The 24,843-nt window shown below is 39.9% G+C and overlaps 1 protein-coding gene across 5 annotated transcripts in view; it reads left to right on the plus strand.

Annotated features, from left to right (window-relative positions):
* CHD9 (chromodomain helicase DNA binding protein 9) overlaps positions 1–24,843 on the plus strand; it is a 199,385-nt gene that overhangs the window by 165,600 nt on the left and 8,942 nt on the right. For 4 of the 5 annotated variants that reach the window (XM_056136930.1, XM_056136929.1, XM_056136931.1 and 1 more), the window contains 10 exons: positions 526–583; positions 3,947–3,989; positions 5,904–6,123; positions 7,719–7,921; positions 11,021–11,926; positions 12,872–13,035; positions 14,437–14,709; positions 15,440–15,608; positions 17,939–18,078; positions 18,725–18,946. In XM_056136930.1, coding sequence (XP_055992905.1) covers positions 526–583; positions 3,947–3,989; positions 5,904–6,123; positions 7,719–7,921; positions 11,021–11,926; positions 12,872–13,035; positions 14,437–14,709; positions 15,440–15,608; positions 17,939–18,078; positions 18,725–18,946 — 2,398 coding nt within the window. The remainder of the gene's footprint in view (positions 1–525; positions 584–3,946; positions 3,990–5,903; positions 6,124–7,718; positions 7,922–11,020; positions 11,927–12,871; positions 13,036–14,436; positions 14,710–15,439; positions 15,609–17,938; positions 18,079–18,724; positions 18,947–24,843) is intronic. The other variant, XM_056136932.1, reaches the window with a different exon arrangement.

Below are 24,843 nucleotides of genomic sequence, written 5' to 3' on the forward strand. Positions count from 1 at the left end.
TTTTTCATTGTTAATTGTCAAGATCATTAGTGCCATAAAACTGTAGGGACATGAGGGGAAAGTAGAAACAAGATTATGATTAGAAATAAAATATTCTGCATCTTATAATATTGTTTATTATAGTTACTATAAGATCATTTTTTACCAAAAGAGAGGCTTATGATAAAGTTATTAATAGTACATTTAAAATTGAACATGGGGGACTGAAATTATAGCACAGGGGTTAAAGTGCTTGCCTTGCCTGTAGCTGACCCTGGTTCAATCCCTAGCATCATATAAAGTTCTCCAGACACCACCCTGAGTGCGCACGCGCGCGCGCACACACGCATGCACGCACGCACGCACGCACATACCATCCATCACGTACACAGCAAAAATTCAGGTGAGGGATTAGAAGTTAGAACTATTGCGTTTCGTCATGAAACTATGTTCATGTTATGGCCTGGGCCCCCCTGACTTAGTTTGACCTTTGTAACATACCAAAATGTTCTTCCCACGAGTGTCTATTTGTTGCTGTTTTAACAGGGATGTGGAAGATCCAGAATACAAACCTGCCCCAGCTCTCTTTAAAGATGATATAGAGGTATGCATTGGATCTTATTTTGAAATCACACATTCTCGCTATCCTGTGATTTCTTTCGTTTGCTTTCTTTGCAATTTTTTCCTTAAGGTGTTTATCATATATAATTCTCCTCTGAGATTTGCTGAATTCACTACTTTAAGTTAACAGATACCACAAATAATCATTCTGAATTTGCCTGATCTCCCCTTTCTAGACAAACTGAAGGCTGGTTTGGGCATGTGGATGAACTAGGGCTTGCCCACATATTACATTACTAGAAAGTCTAAGAAACACAGAATTTCCATAGCTCAGTGAGAACTAGATACTAATAGTACAACTCCTTTGCTTGAATCCCTTCTCCCCCTAGGCCTCTTATATATTTGCAAAGCATTTGTTCTAGGCTCTTATCTCTGTCTGCAACCCAGGAAGTTTGAAATGGGAAACTAGAGGAATTCTGAGCCAACAATTGCAAGTGCTCTTTTTTTTAGAAATTCAAAGGGGAAAAAAATTGGTGAAAATAATCTGTGGAGTAAGGTTCATTATGTTAAGAAATGAGGAATTTCTATAGTATTTATTGTGAGAACATGGTAAAAATAAACAAGATGATGGCTGTAGATGTTAATTTTTCTAGCTGAAATTACTCTTACAGTCCAAAGAACTTAGAGATATCTAACACAGGGCAGAGATGAGTCTTTTGCCAGTGTGTGATGGCAAAAGCTGAAGTATGAACTCAGGTCCGTCACTGAGCTTTACATTCTGATGATTAGCTCAAAGCAAAACAAACAGAAAAACAGAAAAAAAAACATATCTCAGGTTGGACTCTGGATGCGAATAATCTCTCCTGAGAGCCCCCTAGCCATAAGCTTGCCTTCTCTTAAGATTATACATAGTTTCATTCTTACACTCTTACCTGTATGGTCCATCAGATGGGCTTTTATTATAAAAGAGGTCCAGATGATGGAGGTTTGGCTCAGTGATAGGAGTTCATGTATGAAGTCCTTGATTACAAAACAAATATGAGACGAGGATAGCCCTTGGAATCCTGTCACTTCCCTGCCCAAGTAGCCCCACGCAATGGACCTAAGCATGCTAAGCTTGAACCCAATTTGCCATTGCCCCTGGACTCCCTGGCCACTGCTAAACAACTTTATAAATGAAGTTGCTAGAATTTAAAATGCAACAAATCAGTTTGACATTATGCTAGAGTAGATTAGATGTTTGGAGCGATAGCACAGCGGGTAGGGCGTTCGCCTTATACGCGGCCAACATGGCCGACCCGAGTTCGATTCCTCCACCCCTCTCGGAGAGCCCGGCAAGCTACCGAGAGTATTCGATATGCCAGACACAGTAACAACAAAGTCTCCAATGGAGACGTTACTGGGCCCGCTCGAGCAAATCGATGATCAACGGGAGGGCCTTTACCTTTACCTAGATTAGATAACATCTCATGAGAAAAGAAATCCAGAAAGTAGGTATGAGGAAGTTATCCATAATGTATGTAGCACGATTAGTTTGTGCCACTTAAGAGAGCAGAATCACACGATTATATAAGAACAGGGAAAGTTTAATCCACTGTGATAGGTGGAGTAAAGTCAATAGCAAAGTGACCTATAGAATATAGGAATAGCCACTATTCCTAGGGCTGCGATAGGTCCCAGGAATTGCCTGTTGCTGCAGTAGTGATAGCTTAACCTTTGTGAGTGGCATGTCTGCTGCTTACCGGACGCCAGAAAAGTTGCTCTTTTGCCATAGTAGTGCAACTTTCTCTGTAGCTCCATCCTCTGTCATTGTATACAAGTATTTCTAAGAGAGTTTTATTTAGGGAGGGATTTTTTTTTGGGGGGGGGGGTTGTTTGTTTTTTACTGATTCCACTCTAAAACCCCCAAAAGGGAGGTTGCAATGGAATCCTCATGGAATGAGGATAGCCAGTGGACACTACAGAAACTGCCTGCCCAGCAAAAAAGCTGACACTGGAGCAGAAGCTGAGACTTAACAGTAGCTGAGCAGTAGAGGAACACCAGAATCAGACACTAACACTTGACATACCCAATACTTCCATATATGCCAGTGTACAGCACCACAACACTGTATGTAATCTCCAACACACCACCACTATATAGTCACAATAAACCAAAGGAGATAAAAAACCAGCAAAACTCTTTCTTCCTACAATGTTTGTTCAGCTCCTTCTACTGACTGTCTAAGAAAAATTACTTTAGACCCCAGATCCATTTTCATATATCCAGCAAACAATATGGGAGACAACATATGGAGAGCTGAGAGACAGTAAATCAATAACCAGCATAATGGAATATATGAAAAACAGTTTTAGAGATAGGACATGATAATGTCTGAACTAGATCCACTAGTCTAGGAAAAAGTGGAACACATAAGGGAAAGGCCCTATTTTTAAATATATCAGTTTGAGAGTATTCTGACTTGATAAAAGACATGAATTCTCAGACTCAAAAAGTAAGATAAACTGTGGTAGGATAAATAAAACTAAATTCCCTCTAAAAAATGCTCTGATGGAACTTCAGATAAACCAAAGAGAGATGATGTTGAATGCAACTGGGGGAAGGAGGGGGAGATCACATCCACAAGGTAAAGGTAAAAAGGTAAAGGCCCTCCCGTTGATCATCGATTTGCTCGAGTGGGCCCAGTAACGTCTCCATTGGAGACTTTGTTGTTACTGTGTCTGGCATATCGAATACTCTCGGTAGCTTGCCGGGCTCTCCAAGAGGGGTGGAGGAATCGAACTCAGGTCGGCCATGTTGGCCGCTTGTAAGGCGAACGCCCTACCGTTGTGCTATCACTCTAGCCCCATCTACAAAGGAATGATAATTCCAACTTTAGGTTCTGAAACAACAGAAACTATTAGTCTTTGGAATTGGAATAAAGTCACCAAATTTATGAATCTGTTCAATGTATGGTAACATTGGGCTGCTTAATTGGAGATGTTCTGTTGACAGGTTAAAAACTAGATACATGGCAAAAGCAAACTGTTAAAGCTAAAAATGAAAGATAAACAGGTAATCAGATAGTAATCGAATATCTCTTACTTGGTATAGAGAATAGAAATAAAATTAGTGTTAGCGATAAATTCTTCAACATATTTAAAATTAAAGGAAGGATGGAAGGGAAAAAATTGCCTAAAAATAAACATACAAGAGAAAATGACTTTAATAAGTAATGACTGTTCTGTCAAAGTCAATGGTGAAATATGAAAGGAGAATTTAGAATTATACATTTAAACTTTTTTTTTTGCTAAATTGAATTACTAAACAAAATATTGTAAAAAAATTCTCTTATGAAATTTGATTCTCTTTTCTTATCTATATCTTAAGCCCATTGTGATAAATTTCTGTTTTTTTTTTTTAAAGGATGATGTTTCCTCACCAGGAGACCTTGTAATAGCAGATGGAGGTAAAAGTGCTGTTCCTTCCCTTAATATAACTGTTACTATAAATTAACATTTGCATGAGACCATAAGCTCAATAGCCTAGTGTACCTTTATAATATTTCAAATCTGTGTGAACTTTTTTATGGAAAAAACTTATAATTGTAGCACAGATACTAATTGAGAATTTTACAATTTTAGTTTAGTTCTGATAGATCAGATTGTTTTATAGATCCTTTAATTGTATGGCTTAATTATTAAACCTGCAATATTTTGTCATTAAGGTATTAATAATTATTTGCTTTTTTATAAGTTCAATGTGGGGGGACTAGAGCGATAGCACAGCGGGTCAGGCGTTTGCCTTACACGCAGCCATCCCTGGTTTGATTCCTCCGCCCCTCTCGGAGAGCCCAGCAAGCTACCGAGAGTATCCCACCCACAAGGCAGAGCCTGACAAGCTTCCCATGGCATATTTGATATGCCAAAAACAGTTAACAACTAGTCTTACAATGGAGACCTTACTGGTGCCCGCTCGAGAAAATCGATGAACAATCAGAGTACAGTGCTACAGTGCATTAAAATTACTCCTTTAGGGGCTGGAGCAATAGCACAGCAGAGAGGGCGTTTGCATTGCATGCGACCAACCCGGGTTCAATTCCCAGCATCCCATATGGTCCCCTGAGCACTGCCAGGCATGATTTCTGAGTGCATGAGTGCCGAGCCAGGAGTATCCCCTGTGCATCGCCAGGTGTGACCCAAAAAGAAAAAAAAAATTCTTCTTTAGGAATCAAAACATTAAAAAATATGGCTAGAGAGACAGCTCAGTGTGTGAGAACGCATGCTTTGCATGCAGGGGGCCTGGGGCTCTCCAGCACTGCATTATCCCCAGAATACTGCCAGGAGCAATTCCTAATAAGCAGAGGCTTATGAGCACCACCAGATAAAAAGAACAGATCCAAATGTGCACATTGAAGAGTTCTTTTCAGCTTTTCATGAATTTTTATTTACCTTGCAATTTATTTAAGACAATAGTATCACCAGCTAGTAATATATATATTTGACTTAGAAATGTAACATGGTGTTTTCTATGCAAGTGAAACTCTCTTTAAGTAGATAACATGTGGGAGCCTAACAGAGAGAATATCAGGTGAGGTGCTTGACCTGCTTTGCCCTGGCACCAAAGATCACCTACAAGCCGTGACAGAAGTGTTCCTGGAGCACAGAGCCAGGAGTAAGTCCTGAGCACCGCCAAGTGTGGCTCCAAAACAAAACAAAAAATGAACCAAGAAAGTCGTATATAGATGTTTACTGCCTAGTGAACTTTTGCTCCTCTGGTAACCTGCTTTCTTGGAGCTGCTCTTAAAGTTTGTTGTATTGTTTTCAGGGCTGTAGTTAAAAGAAACTTTTGTGATTAAAGGATTTTCATTTATTTTTCCACACAGTTTGTAAGAATAATAATTTTGTTTTGTTTAGGGGCCATTCCCTGGGTGCTCACTCAGGGTCTTTTGTGGTTCTGTGTTCAAGACCGTACCCTGGTCATTTGCTCAGGGACCATATGCAGTGCCAGGAATTAAACATGGGATGACTACATGCAGGCAAGATCCTTAACTGGTCAACCCTCTCTTCTGTCCCAGAGGAAAAAAAGTTTTGTTTTTCTTTATGTTTATTTGTTTGTGGGCCACACCAGAGATGCTCAGGAGTTATTCCTGGCTCTGCACTGAAAATCACTCCTGGTGGTACTCAGGGGACCATATAGGATGCTGGGGATCAAGCCTGGGTTAGCCGCTTGCAAGGCAAGACCTTACCATCTATACTATCTCTCCAGCCCTCCAGAAAAAAATTTTCAAGTAGGAAGTTTTTGCTCTTTATATGTTTCAGTATAGTGTCTGTTTAGTTTTGGTTTTGCTATTGTCAATTGACATGAGTTTCTTTCACCTTAGATGGTCAGCTGATGGAGGGGGATAAAATTTATTGGCCTACTCAGTCAGCTTTAACCACCCGTTTAAGGCGTCTCATCACTGCTTATCAGCGAACTAATAAAAACAGACAAATCCAGCAGATACAACCTACTTTCTCAGTGCCTGCCAGTGTAATGCAGCCTCTTTATGAAGAAGCCACTCTTAATCCTAAAATGGCAGCCAAGATAGAAAGGCAGCAGAGGTAAGATTGCAGCACAAATTTCTAATATAAGACATCTAAATATCACTGATAATTCTGTAGGAGAGTGTGATTATTTCAGTTACAAGAAGTACTTATGGGTAGTCAAAATGTTATGCTCCTATACATGTATAAATATATGCTTGCGCATGTGCACGCACACACACGTATTACAGATATAAACCTATATAAATCTATTAGAGGTTACTATGAATTTTATAGTTCTTTGTCATACGTTATACTTAATTATTCTGTCATCTTTGTGAACTAAGATTGAAAAATGCCAAGAAATTTCAATAATTGAATCATCAGGGTAAAATATATTTAAATTACTCGAAATGCATTTCTTTTATCGTACTTTTCATTATGAAAATTATAAAATAAAAAGATTATGGAAGACAGCACTATCTGTGCTTGTACAGAGGATGAACTTTTGAACTGAACTTCTTGCAAAAGTCGTTATTTAGATAGGCAAGCTTCCCTAGTTCCAAAAGCCTTAACTTCTTAAAAAGATAGTATACAGGGAAAAGAATGAGTTTTTTGTTTGTTTGTTCGTTTTGTTTTGGGACCACACCCAGCCAGCGATGCTCAGGGAGCAATCTGCACTTAGGAATTAGTTCTAGCAGAGCTCAGGGAACCATGTGGGATGCCTGGAATTGAACCTGTGCCCATTGCCTGCAAGGCAAATGCCCTGCATGCTGTGATATTGCTCTAGACCCATGGATGCTAATGTGTAAGAACTTTGCCTTATGTTTAGCCTGAGTCCTTGGATGTTATCTGGAAGATAAATCTCCTTTGTCTCATTTGCAGCCCATTCACTGTAACAAGATTTAATCTGAAATTTAGGTTATAGCTATCTTAGAAATAAACATTCATATACTACTGCCTATGTGAGTACACAGTTCAGTTATAATTGCATAACAACACCCACCCAATATCACTGTGTCAGTATTCTGTTTCTCCCAATTCTGTGTTGTAATTCTTTTGCTTCTCTCTTGTTGACTGGAAGGTCCAATATGGCCTTACTCCTGTTTTTTGTTGCTGCCAGCTGGTAGTTCAGATTCTAAAGAGCATTCCAAGTAGCAAAGGCAGAAGCTTCAGATTACTGAAGTCTTGTCCTCAGCATTTACAGAGTATCAATTCTGCCATCTGTTGTTGGTTAAAAAAAAAAAAAAGAAAAAAGAAAGGAAAAAAAGAATGAATGAAAGAATCACAGGGTAAACCAAGATTTAAGGGAAAGGGAAATAGTTTGCACCTGTCACATACTTCCGTCTTTCACGTCTGAATCTGTCTCACTAAAGTACTGGTTTTACCTTGGTATTCAGTTACACTTGAGTACAGAGGTTTCTGGTGCATTTCTCACATTGTAAATGTGCGAATGAATACTACTGTCTGGCAGAAAAGAAGCATGGACAAGTCGATTCACATTTTTTAAATATACTTACAAGGCAGCCACAGATTTAATTAATCCTTTAAAGTGTTGGGGACTTGAAATGCTTCAGACTTACTATTGTCATTATATTCATCATTAATAAATTCTTTAGTGAAAGATATTTCATATTTCAGCGTTGCTTTTTCTTTAATCTGATTCATTACAGATGGACAAGAAGAGAAGAAGCTGACTTTTATAGAGTTGTATCTACGTTTGGTGTGGTATTTGATCCTGACAGAGGGCAATTTGATTGGACAAAATTTAGAGCTATGGCTAGGCTGCATAAGAAAACTGACGATAGTTTGGAGAAGTATTTGTATGCATTCATGTCTATGTGTCGGAGAGTCTGTCGTCTTCCTTCCAAAGAAGGTATTTTATGTAACTTTTCCCCTTATTTCTAACAGGAAGCAAAATTACTAAAATCTGGAATTTTATAACTCTTTTCTTCAATGTCTAATTTTTTACCAATTTTTCAGAATAGTACATCACGATACTAATCCTACTTTAAAATCCTATTTTTAAAATCCTACTTTAAAAATCCCTCTTTAAAGACCTAAAGAGAATAAAGGCACATGTTAAATTTTGAGAATATAACCAATGTTTTCATTTAGTTTGAGGTCGATGATCAAAGGGGCAGGTGGAAAATAAAGAATAGCTTTTGGTAAAAGAACTAACATATTTTCATCTCCCTCTTTTTTTTTTATTTGCTTTTTTGGGTCACACCAAGAGATGCACAAGGGTTACTCCTGGCTCATCTCATGCACTCAGGAATTACTCCTGGTGGTGCTCGGGGGAATCTGGGAATCAAACCCAGGTTGGCTGTGTGCAAGGCAAACGCCCTACCTGCTGTGCTATATCGCTTCAGCCCCATTTTCATCTCCCTCTTATAGAAACTGTTCTAAAGGGCTTATTTACATGAATAATCTTAACAAAAAAATGAAGCCTCCAGTCAAAAGTTGTTATAAAGGATTTCAGTAGGGAAAAAATTACTCAGGGCTTTTAGCAATAACAACCACCAGAAAGTAAATAAAAATAAATACCAGCTAGGGAACTGGGATAAATATTGTCTTCAGAGCCCACAGAAATAGCTCCTGCCAGTACAGCAGATAATGCTATATTTTTGGCAGTTATTTCTGTTATTTGTTGAAAGCATACCTTCCTACTCTGATTGCACAGTAAAATATAAATTGCATATGTATTTTAATATATGAATGACTCCATAAAACCAAAAAGGGAAAGAACTGATTACTAATACTGGTCAAAAGATGGTGTTTCCTTGACAGAAAGTTTCCCAAACTTCCCCCGTTTTAATCCCCTTAATACCTCAATAATTTTTGTTTACCAGTGGGATGTGTATGGTTATTGGCTCCGTACAGCCTGTCGCCCTTGTTTTTTTTTTTTGTTTGTTTGTTTTGCGGGTTTTTTTGGCGGGGGGAGGGGGTCACACCTGGCAATGCACAGGGATTACTCCTGGCTCATGCACTCAGGAATTACTCCTGGCGGTGCTCGGGAATGGGATGCTGGGAATCGAACTTGGGTCAGCCATGTGCAAGGCCAACGCCCTACCTGCTGTGCCAGCCCCAGCCTCTCACACCTTGGAAGTGGAATGAAATTGTTTCTTCTTCCACATGGTCATTTTTTTTCTCGGTTTTTGGGGGGAAAAAAACACAGTGATATTCAGGGGTATGAGATATGAGAAACCCTTGATTCTCATCCAGGAATTACTCCTGGCCATGTGCAGGGAACTGTATGTGGTGACAGGGATTAAACCCAGCTCAGCCACATGTAAGGCAAGCACCCTACCCACTATACTGTCTCTCCAGCTCCACAGTTTTCATTATTTGCAGTTGTTTAATTACTCTCAATTGGGAAGCTTCCCGTTTTGGTGGTGTGGAGACTGTGCTCAGGGATCACTCCTAGCAGGGCTCAGGAGACTATATGAAGTGCCAGGGCCGAACCCAGGTTGGCTGCAGGAAAGGCAAGCACCCTACCAATTATTGTTCTCTCGCTCTCTCTCGCTCTTTTTTTTTTTTTCTTTTTGGGTCATACCCAGTGTTGCACAGGGTTACTCCTGGCGGTGCTCAGGGGACCAGATGGGATGTGGGAATCGAACCCTGTTCGGCCACGTGCACGGCCAGTGCTATCACTCCAGCCCCCTATTGTTCTCTTTTAAGTTTTTATTTTGAACTACTTTTATACTTTTTGAAAAGTTGCAAAATACAGGGAGTTTCCGTGTAACTTTCTCTACCACACCTAAAGTTAAAATTTTCCATAGCCAAATTATTGGATAATTTTCAGATCAGGAAATTAATATGTGTGTGATACTGTTAACTATTTCAGTCTTAATCAGTTTTTCCACAGATGATCTTTTTTCTTCCAGCATTCCACATTGTATTAGCTTTCTTTTTCCTTAGTCTCCTGTTAACAGACTGTGAGTGCTCCTTAAGTTTTTCTTGTCGTGAAAGATAACCTTGAAACTAATGATCAGTTATGTTGCCATGAATCTCAAACTTGTCCATAGTTTGCATTTCCCATGACTGATTGAGGTTATACATTTTTACAGGAGTACTGTAGAAATGATGTCTTTCTTAAGCATAATATCTTGGTGTTTATTGTGTCAGTGTGTCTTTACTGTCAATGTTGCCTTTTTATTGCATGGTTTAAGTAGTTTGAAGCTCTCTTTCTTCAGTATAAAGTTACCCTTTCCTGCAGTTAACAGTTATCTTGAGATACCCTTTTTGTTCTAAAACTTTTTTACCCATTGACCACAACAGTTTTTACTATAGAATTGTACTACAAGAAAAAGCTGTTCCCTCTCTCAGCTACTTAATCAGTTATTCCTGTCAGTTTCAGCTTACAGTTGTTTATTTTATTCTACATCTTGGAACCCAGTGCTATCACTTATTGTGATTCTCATTTTGTTCCGAAGTTAGCAATTAGACTCTCCTATAGGGGGCTCCTATATTAGTTCCAGTTCTTTTTCCCTCTTTTCCCTATTCCCCATTTCGGCATCTCTCCTCTCCTCATAAAATAATGGCCTCAAGCTAGAAGCTCTGACCAGTATTTGACACTGTCCCTTCTGAGTATACTGTAGTTCGCTGATTTATCTTGGTACAATCAGGAATGGGCTTGTGTTTATGGATAATATTTAGTAGTTTTAATCCTTTAATATACAAATTAGTAAAGATACTGGATGTAGAGAATTTCTTAAAAGTAAATTCTTTGCAATATGAACATTAAAAAGTCTGATATGACTTATTTTCCAAAAAGCCATTGTTAAATGATACCAATTTTTAGTACTTTTTCAACCTTTTATATATGTCTCCTTGTTTAGCAATATTAAAAAGAAATTCTAGAAATTATATGCTGATATTCCATAAAAGTATACTACAGAAATTGCATTGTTTATTTTAAATATGTAGTGACAATAGTTCTGAGGTTAATATTTTTGTTCTTGCTCCAATGTAGAAATGGTAGATCCGAATATTTTAATCCAGCCAATCACAGAAGAACGGGCGTCTAGGACTTTGTATCGCATTGAACTTCTAAGAAAAGTACGGGAACAGGCCCTCAGACATCCACAGTTGTTTGAACGCTTAAAGCTTTGCCATCCAAATCCAGATTTACCAGTTTGGTGGGAATGTGGCCCTCATGACAGGGACTTGCTCATTGGAGCTGCTAAGCATGGGGTAAGCCGAACAGACTATCACATTCTCCGAGACCCTGAACTCTCATTTATGGCAGCTCAGAGGAACTACAGTCAAAGTAAGATGGCTCACTCAAGGACTTCTACCCCACTTTTACAGCAATATCAAGTAGCACTTTCTGCTTCTCCTCTTACCTCTCTACCTAGGCTCCTAGATGCTAAAGGTATTCTAGAGGACATGAAAGTTAAGAGTGAAAACCTTAAAGAGGAGCCTCCGTCTTCTGAAGAAGAATCTATGTCTTCTGAGGAAACCAGGACATTAATAAAGTCCGAGCCTGTGAGTCCAAAGAATGGTGTTTTACCACAGGCTACTGGCGACCAGAAATCTGGGGGAAAGGGCGATGCAGACAGACGCATGGTGGCAGCCAGAACAGAACCCCTGACTCCAAACCCAGCGTCTAAGAAGCAGCAAGTCCACAAAAGAGGATCAGAATCGAGTTCGGATTCGGATTCCGATTCTGAGAGATCATCCTGTTCTTCCAGATCATCGTCATCTTCGTCTTCGTCCTCCTCTTGTTCTCACTCTCGGTCAGGCTCTAGTTCTTCTTCATCCTCCTCTTGTTCTTCAGCTTCGTCTTCATCCTCGTCCTCATCTTCATCCTCCTCCTCATCATCTTCATCTTCATCAGAAGAAAGTGACAGTGAAGAAGAGGAAGTCCAAAAGCGAGGTATATGCTTCAAGTATATATGCTATTTTGCAGACACTATTGCAAGCAAAGAATGAAAACAATAGATTCATATACTTAAGCATGTTTAAAAATAGATATCTACAAATTTTCCTAGAGAAGCACTGTTGAATAGCAAACTTCAATTATGGTACGCAGTCCATGTTCAGTATTCCAAGTTAGAAAATAGGGATTTTGCATAATCTTATTCCTTTGCGATTGCCTTATATTCAGAATTATGTTTTTTTCATGGAACAGTTTTGTCAGTGAACAGATGTCTGGATTCTGTAACAGCCACAAAGACTCTTCAGTTAAAAAGTCAGATCTGCATATTCTCATAGGCTCTGCCTGACAGATCCCTACTCAAATGACAGGAAGTATATATAGTTTGTCAGTAAAGTAGTGGTAGGTAGGTCTCTGTTATGGATATCCTTGTGGTCGTCCAAAAGGTTAAGTCAAAGAAAAGAATTGACATCAAATAAAAACAGGAGTCATCCTGACTTAAGTGTCTCAACACCAGCAGAAGCCAGCCAGCATCTATCCCAGAGACATCACTTTCAGAACAAACACAGGTCATGCCCAGTTATAAGTGCCATCCTTATCAAGCTGTACTATATTCCAGTAATCCCCATCAGGTACTGATGGTCTTCCCTGTTCAGATTGCAGTCTCTCGGTTAGTTTATTTCTCAGGGAAACAAACTCAAGAATTAACTGACGGTCAAATAGTCATACAGAGAGGAATGTTTGCTTAGCTCTTATCCTTGAGAGTCCTTAATATACCATGATTTTGGCTTTTAAGCTCAGTTTTTTTAATAATGGATACTTTTTTTATATTCCAGGTGAATTGTAAAGATTTGAAAATTGTTAAAATTTGACCTTTAAAATTTTAAAACAATTTGTAGAACTGTTTTATTCAGTCTTTCTTTAAACTGTTATCATTGTTCTTAGCAGAAGGTACCCCTCATATGAAAGCTTATGATGAAGAAAGTGTCGCGTCTCTGAGCACAACACAGGATGAGACCCAGGACAGTTTTCAGATGAACAATGGGACACCAGAGTCAGCTTACATCTTACAAGGTGGATACATGCTGGCAGCTTCTTATTGGCCAAAGGTAAATGAATAACTTTTTGCTCAATTAAATCAGTTTTGCATTTCGTATGATATCACTCTTTTTACAAAGAAAATCATATTTTACTTATTTTAATAACATTATGTAGAAAAACAAGTCACTGTGAAATGTAGGATGATATCTTGATATTAGCGTCAAAAATATCCATTATTGCTGAAATAAATTGACTACCTAACTGTGCTTTATTTCTCAATATATAGCCTCAGAATATTTAGAATAAAGGATTATGTTTGCATAAAAGCTAATAAACAAGTGCTTCTTTATAAACTAAGGGCCGGGGATGTAGTTCATTGTAGAGCATTTTCCTTGCATGTGTTAGGCCTTGGGTTTGATCCCTGGCAGTGGAAAAGAAAGAGAAAACAAGAAATTTCTGTAGCCAGTTGTAATGTAGAAAGGAAAAAAAAAGTTTAAGTACATGTACATGTAAACGTTAATATAGATTAATATAGTTCTTCCAAAGTAAGAATAGATTGATACCAGAAGACTTAGCATTTAGAAGTGAGATTGGGAAATGGGGGAGGTCCTCAATTCTCTCTCTATTCCGAACTTTCTTAATTTTTTTATATAGGCAGTGCTTTGGACCACTGGGAGCCTGGTGGTGGTAGGTGGGGAGGGAGCATGTAAGATGCTCTTCCTGAGTTATCTTACTGGCCCCAGCTCAAATTTTTTAAATATAACTTCCATATTTTTAAAAACAAAATTATCGTGGAATTAGAAAGATAGTATAGTGGGTAAGGTGCTTGTGTTGCATGTGACTGACCTGGGTCTCATCCCCAGCACCCCATATGGCCCCCTGAGTACTACCAGGGATGATTCCTAAGCTCAATGCCAGGTATAAACCCTGAGCACCGCCATTTGTGGCCCAAAACACAAAACAAAATTGCAGAAAAGTATCTTTACATTTACATTTTTTTACACAGTACATTTTTTTTTCTTAATTTCATCAGTGAGAATATGTACTTGCATAACTTCTTAAAGAATTCTTATTCAGTCGAATCCAAAACCATAGTACAGCGATTAGGGTGCTTGCCTTGTAGACGGCTGGCCTGGGTTCGGTCCCTGGCACCCTATATGGTCCCAGACCTCAGCCAGAAGTGATCCCTAATAATGGTTATGGGATTGGTGTTGGGAAATTGTGTGTCTGGAATTTGATCATGAGTAACTTTGTAAATCATGGTACTACGAACAACTTTATAAATCACAGTACCTCAATTTAAAATAAAATTTTATTTTAAAGATCCTCTAAGTATCTGAGGGTATGTAGGCATACCAAATGCTCTTCAGTTATACCAGCATTAAATCAATCCCAGATCTGAGCCTTTTGATCCCCAGAAGTCTAGCCTAGTTATTAAAATGCTACTTCGACATTACATGCTTTTCCAGGATCGGGTGATGATCAACCGGTTGGACAGCATTTGTCAAACAGTTCTGAAAGGGAAGTGGCCTTCGGCTCGAAGAAATTATGATGCCAACTCAGTGGCCTCTTTCTATACCACAAAACTGCTGGACAGTCCCGGAGCAGCCACAGACTACAGCGAGCCCAGTGTCCCCACTCCTCCAGGTGCCGGTGTCAAAGAAGAGCATGACCAGTCAGCACAGATGTCAAAGGTGAAGAAGCATGTACGAGAAAAGGAGTTTACAGTGAAAATCAAAGACGTATGTTTATTTTTATTGCCCTAGGGCCTGATTGCGATTGCGGTGTGCAGCATGCTTTTCCTGCAAATGGCTGCCTGCTCCTAACTCTTACTTCCTTCACATACTTGTTTTCTGGTATTTGGACTGTTTTCTTTTTGACATCCAGGTTATTAAACTTGAGCTGTCTCCTAGGAGGATCACCATTAAATATTTCTCTACCTAGACCTCTGAAAACAGTCCTGCTGATCAAGACGCTTTCTTAAAACAATTTCTAATTGTTTGGGTTCTTTTAAATAATAGATAAATGGTATGTCAGTACATCTTCTGTTGAAACATTCAGCATGCCAGTTACGTTTTATTTTTCGGTATTACTTTTGAGCTAAACTGGTTAGTCAGTGACTGAAGCATAGATTGCATCCTCCCAACTGTCATATGAGTAGGAGATTTGTGTCTGAAGCTGAAATTATCACGTGTACTCGTAATATTTTTTAAAAATAAATATATAACTTTATTTAGCTCAGGAAAGTAGAGGTAGGGCCTTTATTTTCCAGAGATTTAAGAAATAAATTTCCATAGTTCTTATCCCCCAAAAATGTTTTCTTCAGTTGATTTCTGAACAAGAAGAGAACATGAATCAAGTTTCAGGGCATTTTACTTCTTTTTCCCGAAGGAAAAAATTTCTCTAGCTATCCTGCAGCCAGACTCTCATTTTTTAATCATGTCTTTCTCAATAATGGTGTTCATCCCGCAGGAAGGTGGTCTGAAGCTGACCTTTCAGAAGCAAGGGCTTGCTCAGAAACGGCCGCTGGACAGTGCCGACGGCGCTGCGGGCCAGCAGCAGTACCTCACGCGGCTTCGGGAGCTGCAGAGCGCGTCGGAGACAAGCCTCTCCAACTTCCCAAAGGCCGTGCCAGTATCAGGTGAAGATGCTCGGAGCAGTTACCTTAGAGTGAAATATCCCCTGTCACTTTCACGTCTTCTTTTTTTAAGAGTAGATTCTTTTTTTAAAGAATAGATAGTAATTTCATTTGGGGAGTTTGAATGCTTGGAAAATGTTTTGTCAGTTTAAACATTTAAAGTTCAAGAGTTTCTTTTCCCTTTTTTCCCTCTCTTCCTCCCTGTTTCTCCAAAATTAAAGCACCCATTCCAAAATAGCAAAACTGAGTTGGTGTTGAACGCTCCCTTTTGTTTCGTGTTTTGTCTTGCTTGTGCTCTCGCCCCCTCCCTCTCTCTCCACCTTGGATTCTAGTATGAAGTCAGCAATGTTTATAAATATCTCATGATTAAGTAAAGATAGTTTTTCGTTTGTTTTTTTAGGTTCTTGTGGTTTGGGGTTTTTGGGTTTTGTTTTTTTAAATTTAGAAGCCAAGGTAGGGGCCAGAGAGATAGGCACTTGCCTTGAATGCAGCCAACCAAGAAAAAGCAATTTGATTATTCCCTAGAGTGAATTAAGGTATCTTTGCAGTTAAAAATATGAAAACGATCAGTAATTTTGATTTAGTTACACAGCCAGCCAACGGGCAAAGCAAAATTCAGGGATCCATAGGACTTATTTTAAAAGTTCTCCTTAAAAGCCGGAGTGATAGGACAGTGGTCAGGGTGCTTGCTCCTCATGCGGCCAACTTGCATTCTATCCCTGGCACACCAAGCTCTGAGCACCGCTGGGTATGACCTGCCCTCCCTCACCAAAAATGCTCTTCATGAAAGATAAAATATGTGTTTCTTACTTCCAGGTGCTATTTTAAACAAGCATCAGGGGTGCCAGGGATTACTGGGTTAGCCCTGTGCAAAGCAAGCACCTTACCCATTGTACTATCTCTCCAGCCTAACAATTTCCTTTAGTAAAGAGTTCAAGATTATATGCTCTTTGAAGACAGGAACTGTGTTTTACTCTTCTTTAAACCATCATACTGCCTTATGTATAGTTATTTGATGAGTATGTATATGAAAATGTTAAAGGCATGGAACTGTTTCACACTCTTACCAGTATTTTTATTGAGTGCCAACTGAAATAAGAAGAAAGTTCTATTTAATTTGTCAAGTAAATAGTGTAATCTTTAAAAGAAAAAATCATTGCCTGAAGGGTACGTTTATTTATTACAGGAATGGAGTCTGGGAAATTAAAAAATTAGATGTAAAAAAAGAGGAACGCAGTTGAGATCAGTGTTTCAAAAGTTTTGAGAGTTAAAAAAAGATCCAAAGGTCATTTTTTTGTTTGAGTTAGTGTATAATTCAGAGTGAAATCTAATTTAGTATTTTGACACAGAAGCAAAGGTCAAACAAGCTTTTTTTAGAAACAAAGTAGGGATTAATGGGTTCAAAGCAAGGAGAAAAGTTTTTTCTCGCACCTGTGAGGAGAAAGTCATACTTCTTTCTCTAAAGGGGGTTGTAAGAGATGTCTGAATATTGGGGAATGACAGGGGCGCAGAGCGGACAAGATCCCAGAGGGTGACATAGTGAGACCGAAAGTCCAGCCTGGACGCTTGCCTCATGCTGAACAGTCCTGGCAGCTCTGCTTTTTGTTCCTGGCAGGTCTCGGGTGATCACCACAGCTAAATGTGTGACTGTGACAGCCATGTGGGGTGTGGGGCATGGGTGTGTGTAACACGTGGTCCATTACAACAGCAATCAGTCAAGGGAAGGGGGAAACAGGAGACAAGTCAAAGGTAGAAAAGGGCTGGACCAATAGCATAGCACGTGTGGGTCCCCTGGCCTTCTCTGGAGACTTAAACCCAGTCACAAGAGAGGCCCTGGTGAAGCCTGATATGATGGATAGCCACCAGCTCCATCAGGACAAACAAAAATCAGGAATTTGAGTAGTTCTTTCCTTGACTTGGAGTCTTAACCACTTCCTCTTTTTCTTGTGTTTCTTTTTCATAATCTCTCCTCAACATCTTTCCTTGTAATTTCAGTCATTTGCATTAATTGTAGATTAAGCATTTATTTCTAAAAGAAAAAATTAAAGTACCTGCCTTGCATGCAGCTGACCCAAGTTTGATCTCTGGCACCATATAAGGGTCCACAGAGACATGCAGAGTGTAACCCAGAAACAAAACACCAAGGTGAAAGAGGCCCTATATTACAATTTTCCAAGTTTTTAAGTGAGAAGCAGCAGTGTTTCTGGATTGCTTGCAGTGTGGTATGCAAATAAGAACTGATGCTGTGTGTGTGTGTGTGTGTGTGTGTGTGTGTGTGTTAATATATATCATATATAATTTAAGAACTGTTATGCTTTTTTTTATTTGATTAGGTTCTTCCATTCAATCAACCCTTGGTGCCAATGGAGTTATATTAGACAACCAGCCTATAGTCAAAAAACGACGGGGAAGGAGGAAGAATGTAGAAGGTGTTGACATCCTCTTTTTTAACAGAAATAAACCGCCTAATCATGTAAGTAATTCGGTGCTTAGAAACTGCTGATCCTGTGGTCAGATAACTCAGGGACCAGAGACATTCCTTGTATGCATGAAGACCCAAATTCAGTTCTCAGCACCAAATGATCACAAGCATCACCAGATGTGCAGTAACTCCTCCCCCGTACTCCTGGGCCCAAGCAGCTTCTTATCTTCTTGGCCTGGCATTGAATCATCCACCCAGTAGCTCATTATTGCCAGGAATTAGCCCCTGGGCCTCTGATACTGCTTGGGTGTCCTAGAAAAAAATAATTTACAACTTTGGGGACTGGAAGATACCCCAACATGCTTTGCAAGGGGTTCAGGTTCAACCCCCAACACCACATGGTCCCTTGTGCACAGCAGGGTATGGCAAAAAATAAATAAATAAACAGCAACTACTGATCCTAAAAATTCGGTCCCAATAAATGTACATTTGCTCTTTGTGGATGTTTGAATAGTAACAATAATTAGAAAATGTTAAGCATGCTGCAAGGTTATAGATTATTACATCTTAGTAGAATCTAATACTGGCCAAGATCCATGAAAAAAAATTACTTGATTTAACAGAATTTTTAACAGTTCATTGAATCAAAACATAAATGAAAAAGTATGGGAATAAAAAAATATTTTTTTTAATACAGGTTTCTTTGGGCTTAACCACCTCACAGATATCTGCAGGGATCAATCCAGCACTATCCTATACTCAATCTCAAGGAATTCCTGATGCCGAAAGTCCCGTTCCAGTTATTAATCTTAAAGATGGCACAAGACTTGCAGGTGATGATGCACCGAAGAGAAAAGAATTGGAAAAATGGCTTAAGGAGCACCCAGGTTATGTGGAAGATTTAGGAGCTTTTATTCCTGTAAGTGATGCCTTATAAATATTAGGACATTCACGCGATTCATCAAACCTATAATGATGCGACATAAATTCTCACTCACATAAGCTGAATATGTGTTCTGCCCAAGATCTAGAAAAATTAGCAGAAAAAAATCATTACAGTTTTTCACAGGATGCAGGAGTCATATTCCATTTTCTCATTCTTCATTCGGTAAATTTTAATAAAAATCTTCAGTATACAGAGTGCTAGAACCAGTGAAGGCTGTAAAGATATAACATACTCATTCCTTCCCCTCATTTCCACTCCTTTACAATAGTTGTAATAATCATAGAAAAACACTGACAGACTTTCCTGTTTGCCTAGATTAGACATAGCTTTTTAAAAATACGTTACTGTTTTTAATACTTAACATTTTATCATTTTGCATTTCATACTTAACATTTTACAAAGAAACTGAAACATTGATTTTTTTCTTTTAGTTAAATAATCTAAGGCCACATTGTTTAAATTCTGTGTGTTGTGGGAGGGGGTTATTGGGGCCAGACCATGTGGTGCTCTGTACTCACTCTTGACTCTGTGCTCAGAGGTCACTCCTCGCTGGCCACACGCAGAGCAAGCTCCCTGTGCTATCGCTCTGGCTCCTGAAATCTTAAATTCCTGTCCAAACTACTACTTTAACTACTACTCTTCTTCATATTATAGGACGCAATTTCTATGTCTTTTTACATAGACAGTGAACTTTATTAGAAATGAGAATTAGGGCTAGAGAGAAATTACAGCAGTTAAAACACTTAACACTCAGCCTCAGTTTGTTCCGTCACATTACATATGGGCCCCCAAGCACCTCCAGGAGTGAACCCTGAACACAACCAAGAGTAAGTGCTGAATACTGCCTGATATGGCTCAAAACAACACCCCCCTCACCACAATCCCCGAAGGAAAATTACTACATTTCATTTACCTTTTCATCATGCTCTGAAATGTTTGTTATTTCTTTTGCTTTGGCATTTTTGGGGGGAGGGAGGGGCAAGGGGCCAGGTTGTTTGTGGGGCAACATGCAGCGGTGCTCAGGGATTGCTCCTGGAGGTCTCGGGGACCATATTGGGTGCCAGGAATTAAACCCGTCTCAGCCACATGCAAAGCAAGCCCCTTATCCACTTGGCTGTCTCTCTGATCCTTATTCATTATCTCATGACATGCATCTTTTTTACTCATAGAAATCCATTATTTTGTTTTGAAATATTTTTCCATCGTTGACATATAAAATTCTGTGTTGGTCTTCTTGATGTTTCTGTGGACTTCATTCTGGAAAAGAGTTAGGGCATATCTGCTATGCCAACATTTCTCAGCCTGGAGGCAAATGGCCCCAACAGCTCCCAGGCTACTCCAAAGGGGTCACAAGTAACAATCATTTAAATGGGAGGTCATGGCATGAAACTTAGAGGCCAACCAGTAGGACAAGGGAGACAAAGGATGATGATAAGAATAAAACAGGACCATGGTTGGAAAAAAGGTAAAAGACTGCTGTAGGAGCGGGTGAGATAGTGCCGTGAGCAGAGCAGGTACTTACATACCAGACCATTGACTTGCAAGGCAGGTGCTCTAAGCCAATGTGCTATTTATCCAGGCCCTCCCATCCCACCCACCCACTCCCATCCCAGCTGCCTCTTTTTAAATTTTATTTAAATTTCTTAGCATCTACCCCAAGGGCACAAAAACTGCTCTGAAAAGACATTTCCTCTCCTGTGTTCATTGCAGCGTTTTTTTACAATAGCACAAATCTGGAAATACCCCAAGTGTCCAAGAGGAGATGACTGAAGAAAGAAATAGTATATGTACACAATGGAATAAAATCATACAATTTGCCGCCATCTAGGATAGATCTAGAGAGTATCATGCTGATTGAAGCTAATCAGAAGGAAAGTATATACACAGAGTGATCTCTTATCTATGGGATATAAAGAAACATAGTGAGGGAATAGTGTTCTGTGGCCAAAGGCAGCGAAACACTAGAACTGATCTATAGAACTAAGCTTACCAAGGGCAGGGCGTATCGGGGTGGACAGGATGGGACCCTGGGAGAGTAGAGGGAAGTGAATATGCTGGAGAAGGGAGTAGTGGCAGCACATCAGAAGCATGAAACCCTGTCATTTACAGTATTATGAACCACAAAATTAGTCTAAGCCTAATTTTCAAATGCAGATATAAGCTAGTATATTCTGGCTTCTAGAACATAAACTTTTCCTGTGGCGTTAATGGTAATTTTGGTGGATGGAGGGCCACACCTGAAAGTTCTCAGAGCTTACTCCTGAGAACTTGGCAGGGTTCGGAATCCATGTGGGGTGCCAGGGATTAATTTCAGGTCAGCCACATGCTAAGCAAGTGCCCTAAATAGTGTACTATCACTCCAGTAATACTCCAGCCTCAGAAGTGATACTTTCTATCAAAGTTAAATCTTTCTTTCTTCTGTAGTTGTGAGATTGGGTTATTGGTTTGGGCCTTTTTTTTTTAAACTGATGTAAGCCTCTGTTGATAAGAATTTACCCTTTAGTACTGCTTTTGTTGTGTCTGATAGTTTATTTCATCATTTTCATTTGTTGAGCATAATCTTTTTGTTTCTTTTATTTCATCTTTAAGCCAGTTGTTATTTAGCAGTCAGTATGTTGATCGGTTTCAAAATATTAGAGTTTCCCCCATCTTTTTTTTTTTTAATGCCTAATTCCATTCCTACTTTCCAGGCATTATGGTAGGAGAAGGCACTTGTTATGATTACTATTTTTGTCACTGAATGGGTATCAGACATACCTCTTAGAATGGATATTTAAATTGTACCCTGAAGAATGTTCTATGTGCACTGATAACAAGTAGATAGTCAGATTTTTGTGGATGGGGAACCCTGTGTATGTCGATCAGTCCCGGTTCTTTCATGTCCTCATTTTGGAGGTCTTGTTTCGGTATTGTTAAGATACTGTGATTTGTTGATCATTCAGTGGTGAGAGTGCAGTCTCTCACTGCATTGTGTGTTCATCAGTGTGCAGTGATTGTTAGCAGTAGCTTTATAAGCTTTGCTGCCTCCTCATATATGCCTCCTGCATTTATCCTATGATAAGAGTTGCATCCACTTGCCCTATTGATCCCTTCACCTTTAAATGTTCATCCTATCTCGTTGCTTTCTTTAGCTTGAATACTATTTGGTCTGATACAAGTGTAGCTGTCCCTGATTTTATTTCCTTATTTTACCATTTGTCTATATTATTCCATTGCCAAAGGTAACAGAAACAAAAATAAAAAATAGGACCACGTCAAAATTAAAAAGTTTCTATTGAGCAAAAGAAACTCTCACCTTTTCATTCTATCTGACATTGTTGGTTGGTCTTCTTAGTTTTGCCTTTTGTTAAATAAAGGGGAAAAAATCCTTTGACCCCTGAAGATCTGGGTTTTTCTTAAAATCCAGCTCTTTGAGTTTTTATTACTAGTATTTTTGCCTTGCCCCCACTTTTTTCAACAACATGAGCTCAGATCTGCAGTGTCCCCCAGATCAGCCTTGCTCAGAAGAATCTGATTGTAGAGACTCTTTGCCAAAGCTCCACACTCATGAGGTGGAAGGAAAGGGCAAAGCATTGCCAGTGACCTCTGCCGAAGGAAAGGAAGCATCACTGGTGCCCTCTGCTGAGACACCTCCCTGGAGATAGTCTCTCCTCTTCCTCCGAGGATCTGCCTGTTCAGGACAGTCCTGATTTTTCCACCAGTCCGAAAGTAGAAGTACTCCCCAATTCAGAAGAGAGTCCGGTCAAGAAGGAAGACCCCAAGGACCCCGGCAAAAAGCTGAAGAGCAGAACAATGTTCTCGCAGGGACAGAAATACCTGCACCTCCAGCAGAGGCAAGAGCTTTCCCACAACCTCAACCTGAGTTACAAACAAGTGAAGACCTATTCCAGAACCAGAGAATGAAATACAAGAGGTGGCAGAAAAACAACTGACCCATGGGGCCAGAGCAATAGTACAGTGGGTAAGGCGTTTACCTTGCACGCGGCTGACCCAGGTTCAATCCCCGGCATCCCATATGGTCCCCCAAGCACCACCAGGAATAATTCCTGAGTGCAGAGCCAGGAGTAACCCCTGAGCATCACTGGGTGTGACCCCAAAAACAAAAAAAGAAAAAGAAAAACAGCTGACCCAAGAACAATGATGACCCTGCTCAGATGATGACAGAGTACCCCGCCAGCCTTTGCTGCAACCAGGGATGCCTGATGAACACCCCCGAGAACCTCCCAGTGTGGGGCAGCCAGCCCTGGAACAGCCTGGCATGGGCCTGTCAAGCCTGGAGTGGTCAGGCGTGGAACGTGCAGGGCTACAGTAGTCAGTCCCCCCAGCTATGCTGAGGACCGCCAGCAGCAGGCCCTGTTGCCTTTCCCGCAGAATTCCCTGCTGGCAATTTGGAGAGCATCTTGGAAACCACAGGGAAGACTCAATCTCATCAAGCAGACCATGAATTATTTCAGTACTCAGCAAATGGTGGGTGTATTCCCCAATTTCTCCACAAACGTGCCATCAGGACATTCTTAAAAACAGGTGGATTGTGAGGGAGGTGGCTGTGTTATTTAATGCAGGGGTGGGGTGTTGTCATTTAGGTTTTGGGGTCTCTGCCTTGATAGCCTGTCTCTATGTGGAGGGTGGTGATGGGAGGTTTGGGAACCTTTGCCGCCACCTAGTATCTCTCTGCCATAGATAATCTGGGAAATTCTTGCTCGGTCTCTGTATTCTAGACTCTCCCCTCAGGAATAGGATAGAGGTTGGCTCATGTTCTCACACTGTAAATTACCTCTGCCACTTTTGTTCTTGTTTTCCTCATAAATCCTATATTTTTAGAAAGACCCTTTTTTTTTCTCCTTTGTAATACTAATAGCAGTTGTCAGCCAGTTGGTTTAGAAATTTAAGTACAAATAAAGGAAATCTGCTTGTTTGCCTTAAAAAAAAAAGAAAGGAACTCTCGCTAAAATTACACACACACACACACACACACACACACACACAAATGGGAGAAGCTATCTGCCCTTAATATTCAAGGTATAAAAAGAACTCACTAAGTTCAGCATTTTAGAATAAGTGTGAAGACACAAGTGGGAGTAGAATAGTAAGGCATATTCATAAAGCAGTGAGTAGTTTGATATGCCAGAATTATGTAGAGAGATGAATGGGACAACACTAAAAGTAAATTGGGATCAGGCTGTGATGGGACTGGAGAGTTTGAGCTTTAATCTGTTAGATTGTTCTGTTTAGTTAGGAATGGCTACAAACATCATGTTAACAGTTGTAGAGGTATGCAGCATGATTTAGTGGAAGGAATTTTTACTGCCCCTTGCCAGCTCGATGACCTCAAAGAAGTTGACCCCGCTGAGCCTTTTCCATTTGTTAAACAGTGTTTTATGTGGCGAGTGAGGTAGCTCAGCGGTCAGGGGTGCATGGATGCTGGACAGAAAAGTTCAAACCTCAGCACCACATGGTATTCCCCACCTGAGCCCCATAGGCTGTTGCCCTGGTGGTCCTGGGCATCCTTGTGTCCTGGCATTGAAGGGCCTGCCTGCTTGGTTGAGTTCATCAAGGTGTCTTGAGCACTGCCTGGGAGGACACCTCCTTCCCTCCTCCCCCCCAAAAAAATCTAAGTAAAATAATTTAATAACCGTAAAGAGTATATAAGGATTATTAAATGAAGAGGAAATAAGAGCCATTAGCAAAACTGGCACAGCTATAGATTGTCTCACAACACAGATTATCTGATGTATCTGGTGAAATTTATCAGGAAAAAAAAGGAATGTACAATGTATAGAAACTACTCCAGCATTATAGGTAATTCTTCAGGTAACATTTTTGGGAAGCTGTTGTCTTTGGTAGTATTTAAGGAAAGAACTGTGTTGTGC

The sequence above is a fragment of the Sorex fumeus genome, unplaced genomic scaffold (genome assembly GCF_029834395.1).
Source record: "Sorex fumeus unplaced genomic scaffold, SorFum_2.1 ptg000122l, whole genome shotgun sequence".
Lineage (NCBI taxonomy): Eukaryota > Metazoa > Chordata > Mammalia > Eulipotyphla > Soricidae > Sorex > Sorex fumeus.